The sequence below is a fragment of the Nerophis ophidion genome, linkage group LG28, assembly GCF_033978795.1.
Source record: "Nerophis ophidion isolate RoL-2023_Sa linkage group LG28, RoL_Noph_v1.0, whole genome shotgun sequence".
In the NCBI taxonomy this organism is placed as follows: domain Eukaryota; kingdom Metazoa; phylum Chordata; class Actinopteri; order Syngnathiformes; family Syngnathidae; genus Nerophis; species Nerophis ophidion.
The window spans coordinates 32865792-32871791 of NC_084638.1; the positions used below are offsets into that span (position 1 = coordinate 32865792).

The window sequence follows — 6000 nt, forward strand, 5'->3', positions numbered from 1 at the left end:
CAGAGGGACCAGACGTTTGCCATTTCTTAGTCCAAAGTTTGCCACCTTGCACCTGAAAGACTCTCAGGCGACCATGAGAAAGTCAATTCTCTGTCTGATGAGACAAAGATTGAAGTGTCATGTTGGGACGAAAGCAGGCACCACTCATCACCAGGACAATACCATCCCTACACTGAAGCATGCTGGTGGCAGCATCATGCTGTGGGGATGACAGTGAAGCATGCTGGTGGCAGCATCATGCTGTGGGGATGACAGTGAAGCATGCTGGTGGCAGCATCATGCTGTGGGGATGACAGTGAAGCATGCTGGTGGCAGCATCATGCTGTGGGGATGACAGTGAAGCATGCTGGTGGCAGCATCATGCTGTGGGGATGACAGTGAAGCATGCTGGTGGCAGCATCATGCTGTGGGGATGACAGTGAAGCATGCTGGTGGCAGCATCATGCTGTGGGGATGACAGTGAAGCATGCTGGTGGCAGCATCATGCTGTGGGGATGACAGTGAAGCATGCTGGTGGCAGCATCATGCTGTGGGGATGCTTTCCAGTGGCAGGAAACAGGAGACTCGTCATGATAGAGCGAAAGATGAATGCAGCAATGTACAGAGACATCCTGGCTGAAAAGAAACACTTCCCATCCAATCTGATGGAGCTTGAGAGATGCTGCAAAGAGGAATGTAAGAATCTCACCTGAAAGCAACACCATTGAGGTGGAAGAAAGCAACACTACTGATGTGTAAGAATCTTACCTGAACGCAACACTATTGACATGTAAAAATCTCACCTGAACGCAACACTATTGACATGTAAGAATCTCACCTGAACGCAACACTATTGACGTGTAAGAATATTACCTGAACACAACACTATTGACGTGTAAGAATATTACCTGAACACAACACTATTGACGTGTAAGAATATTACCTGAACACAACACTATTGACGTGTAAGAATCTTTACCTGAACGAGGTGTAAGAGTATTATTTGAGGTGTAAGAGTATGACTTGTGTAAGAGTATTACTTATGTAAGAGTATGACTTGTGTAAGAGTATTATTTGAGGTGTAAGAGTATGACTTGTGTAAGAGTATTATTTGAGGTGTAAGAGTATGACTTGTGTAAGAGTATGACTTATGTAAGAGTTTGACTTGTGCAAGAGTATTACTTATTTGAGGTGTAAGAGTATTATGTAAGAGTATTACTTATGTAAGATTGGGGTTAGCATAAGAGTATTATGTAAGAGTATTATTTGAGGTGTAAGAGTATTATTTGTGTAAGAGTATTATTTATGTAAGAGTATTACCTGTGTAAGAGTATTATTTATGTAAGAGTATTACCTGTGTAAGAGTATTATTACCTGTGTAAGAGTATTAGTTATGTAAGAGTATTACCTGTGTAGTAGTATTATTTATGTAAGAGTATTACCTGTGTAAGAGTATTATTTATGTAAGAGTATTACCTGTGTAAGAGTATTATTTATGTAAGAGTATTACCTGGTAAGAGTATTACCTGTGTAAGAGTATTATTTATGTAAGAGTATTATTTATGTAAGAGTATTACCTGTGTAAGAGTATTATTTATGTTAGAGTATTATTTATGTTAGAGTATTATTTATGTAAGAGTATTACCTGTGTAAGAGTATTATTTATGTAAGAGTATTACCTGTGTAAGAGTATTATTTATGTAAGTGTATTACCTGTGTAAGAGTATTATTTATGTTAGAGTATTACCTGTGTAAGAGTATTATTTATGTAAGAGTATTACCTGTGTAAGAGTATTATTTATGTAAGAGTATTATCTGTGCAAGAGTATTATTGCCTGTGTAAGAGTAATACCTGTGTAAGAGTATTATTTATGTAAGAGTATTATTTATGTAAGAGTATCATTACCTGTGTAAGAGTATTATTACCTGTGTAAGAGTATTATTACCTGTGTAAGAGTATTACCTGTGTAAGAGTATTACTTATGTAGGAGTATTGTTTATGTACGAGTATCATTATCTGTGTAAGAGTATTACCTGTGTAAGAGTATCATTATCTGTGTAAGAGTATTACCTGTGCAAGAGTATTACCTGTGTAAGAGTATTATTACCTGTGTAAGAGTATTATTACCTGTGTAAGAGTATTATTTATGTAAGAGTATCATTATCTGTGTAAGAGTATTACCTGTGTAAGAGTATTACCTGTGTAAGAGTATTAGCTGTGTAAGAGTATTATTTATGTAGGAGTATTATTTATGTAAGAGTATCATTATCTGTGTGAGAGTATTACCTGTGTAAGAATATTACCTGTGTAAGAGTATCATTATCTGTGTAAGAGTATTACTTGTGTAAGAGTATTACCTGTGTAAGAGTATTATTACCTGTGTAAGAGTATTATTTATGTAAGAGTATCATTATCTGTATAAGAGTATTACCTGTGTAAGAGTATTATTACCTGTGTAAGAGTATTACCTGTGTAAGAGTATTATTACCTGTGTAAGAGTATTATTACCTGTGTAAGAGTATTACCTGTGTAAGAGTATTATTTATGTAAGAGTATCATTATCTGTGTAAGAGTATTACCTGTGTAAGAGTCTTACCTGTGTAAGAGTATTATTTATGTAGGAGAATTACTTATGTAAGAGTATCATTATCTGTGTAAGAGTATTACCTGTGTAAGAGTATTACCTGTGTAAGAGTATCATTATCTGTGTAAGAGTATTATTACCTGTGTAAGAGTATTATTTATGTAAGATTATTGCCTGTGTAAGAGTATTGCCTGTGTAAGAGTATTACCTGTGTAAGAGTATTACCTGTGTAAGAGTATCATTATCTGTGTAAGAGTATTACCTGTGTAAGAGTATTATTTATGTAGGAGTATTATTTATGTAAGAGTATCATTATCTGTGTAAGAGTATTACCTGTGTAAGAGTATTATTTATGTAGGAGTATTATTTATGTAAGAGTATCATTATCTGTGTAAAAGTATTACATGTGTAAGAGTATTACCTGTGTAAGAGTATCATTATCTGTGTAAGAGTATTACCTGTGTAAGAGTATTATTACCTGTGTAAGAGTATTATTTATGTAAGATTATTACCTGTGTAAGAGTATTGCCTGTGTGAGAGTATTGCCTGTGTGAGAGTATTGCCTGTGTATGAGTATCATTATCTGTGTAAGAGTATTGCCTGTGTAAGAGTATTATTTATGTAGGAGTATTATTTATGTAAGAGTATCATTATCTGTGTAAGAGTATTACCTGTGTAAGAGTATTATTTATGTAGGAGTATTATTTATGTAAGAGTATCATTATCTGTGTAAAAGTATTACCTGTGTAAGAGTATTACCTGTGTAAGAGTATCATTATCTGTGTAAGAGTATTACCTGTGTAAGAGTATCATTATCTGTGTAAGAGTATTACCTGTGTAAGAGTATTATTACCTGTGTAAGAGTATTATTTATGTAAGATTATTACCTGTGTAAGAGTATTACCTGTGTAAGAGTATCATTATCTGTGTAAGAGTATTATTATCTGTGTAAGAGTATTATTTATGTAAGAGTATCATTATCTGTGTAAGAGTAGTATTACCTGTGTAAGAGTATTATTACCTGTGTAAGAGTATTACCTGTGTAAGAGTATTACCTGTGTAAGAGTATTACCTGTGTAAGAGTATTATTACCTGTGTAAGAGTATTAATACCTGTGTAAGAGTATTATTACCTGTGTAAGAGTATTACCTGTGTAAGAGTATTATTACCTGTGTAAGAGTATCATTATCTGTGTAAGAGTATTACCTGTGTAAGAGTATTATTACCTGTGTAAGAGTATTATTTATGTAAGATTATTACCTGTGTAAGAGTATTACCTGTGTAAGAGTATCATTATCTGTGTAAGAGTATTACCTGTGTAAGAGTATTATTTATGTAAGAGTATCATTATCTGTGTAAGAGTATTACCTGTGTAAGAGTATTATTTATGTAAGAGTATCATTATCTGTGTAAGAGTATTATTGCCTGTGTAAGAGTATTATTACCTGTGTAAGAGTATTACCTGTGTAAGAGTATTACCTGTGTAAGAGTATTATTACCTGTGTAAGAGTATTAATACCTGTGTAAGAGTATTATTACCTGTGTAAGAGTATTACCTGTGTAAGAGTATTATTACCTGTGTAAGAGTATCATTATCTGTGTAAGAGTATTATTACCTGTGTAAGAGTATTACCTGTGTAAGAGTATTACCTGTGTAAGAGTATTACCTGTGTAAGAGTATTATTACCAGTGTAAGAGTATTACCTGAGAGCCGCCAGTCTGCCGGTGAGGACGCCGGCGTACAGGTGGTACAAGACGATGGCCACCCCGAAGAAGCAGAAGACGGCCACACCAAAAGGAGACATTCTGATGCCCATGGGAGACATGCTGCTGGACAGATGTCCAAGTGGGAGATGGCAGCAATAAAAGGCGCCAAGGGAATGAAGCTGACACGCTAAGTGACGTGGCTACTTCGCCCACGTGGACCACCAATGGCCGGCCTTCAAGTGTGTACTAAAGACGCGAGCTGTGGATTCAAGTGTGTACTAAAGAAGCGAGCTGTGGATTCAAGTGTGTACTAAAGAAGTGAGCTGTGGATTCAAGTGTGTACTAAAGAAGCGAGCTGTGGATTCAAGTGTGTACTAAAGAAGCGAGCTGTGGATTCAAGTGTGTACTAAAGAAGCGAGATGTGGATTCAAGTGTGTACTAAAGGAGCGAGCTGTGGATTCAAGTGTGTACTAAAGAAGCGAGCTTCGGATTTAAGTGTGTACTAAAGAATCGAGCTGTGGATTCAAGTGTGTACTAAAGAAGCGAGCTGTGGATTTAAGTGTGTACTAAAGGAGCGAGCTGTGGATTCAAGTGTGTACTAAAGAAGCGAGCTGTGGATTTAAGTGTGTACTAAAGAAGCGAGCTGTGGATTTAAGTGTGTACTAAAGGAGCGAGCTGTGGATTTAATAAAATGTGTAGTGAAGAAGCACGATGTGAGCTGTAGTCGAGCAGTAAGTACACAGAGATATGAGCAGTACGTACACTGAGATGTTGTCTTAGGCGGAAGGCGAGTTACAGAATAAGCGCGACTGCTTAAAACGACATTATATGTCCTTGTTGCTGACTGCCTAACACGACATTACATGTCCTAGCGGAGTGTAAGACGACATTACATGTCATTGTCGCTGGCTGCCAGAGGAGATATTTGAGTCCGGCGACGTGGAAGCAGACGAGAAGAATTAAGTCTTGTGTTCACATAGTTGCTTCTTTTCCGGGTTGCCGCTGGCGACGTCATCACTGTGCGTCACATAGATCCCTTCTCTTCCAGCATATCACCATAGACATGTTGTAAGTAGACACAGCATCTTCTTCTTCTTCTTCTTCTTTTGTTTTTATGGCGGTTGGCAAGCAACCTTCTGGTGTGCATTAGCGCCACCTACTGTAATGGAGTGTGGACCGAGGTGGATCCCTACTCTATATTCTTTTACTTAACCCAGTGTTCTTTAAATATGTGTATATTGCTTTGTATCCTATGTTTTCTGAATGCAATCCTAATATATCTCCCACTTCTAACCTAATATTTTCTTTTGCTAACTTATTTTCCATTATTTCTCTTTCTCTATTATATTTCCTACATTGTATTAAGACATGGTCAACATTTTCTATCTGGTGGCAAAAATCACACAGCCCTGTAGTATGTTTGCCTATCAATTTTAGTCAACTATTTAGATATGTATGGCCTAATCTCATTCTAGTAATAATGTATTCTTCTTTCCTATTTCTACCCCCTCCTCTCATTACACCTACTCTCCTCTGGACTTTGTAAAACTCTCTACCTTTTGTTTCCTTATTCCAATTATCCTGCCACTTTTTATTGTGTTCTATCTTAATTATGCTCTTCACTTCTTCTTTACTGTGCTTCATCTCCATGTTTACTTCTGTTTTAGTGCTTGCTTGTTTTGCGTATCTATCAGCTAACTCATTTCCCTACAACTCCTACATGAGCAGG

At 36.5% G+C, this 6000-nt stretch overlaps 1 protein-coding gene across 2 annotated transcripts in view; it reads right to left on the reverse strand.

Moving 5' to 3' along the window:
• The window catches only part of bpnt2 (3'(2'), 5'-bisphosphate nucleotidase 2), a 39542-nt gene extending 34204 nt beyond the window's left edge, over positions 1-5338 (reverse strand). The window contains exon 1 of one of the 2 annotated variants that reach the window (XM_061891478.1): positions 4269-5338. In XM_061891478.1, coding sequence (XP_061747462.1) covers positions 4269-4390 — 122 coding nt within the window. In that variant the 5' untranslated portion in view covers positions 4391-5338. The remainder of the gene's footprint in view (positions 1-4268) is intronic. The other variant, XM_061891477.1, reaches the window with a different exon arrangement.
• Positions 5339-6000: the final 662 nt, after the last annotated feature.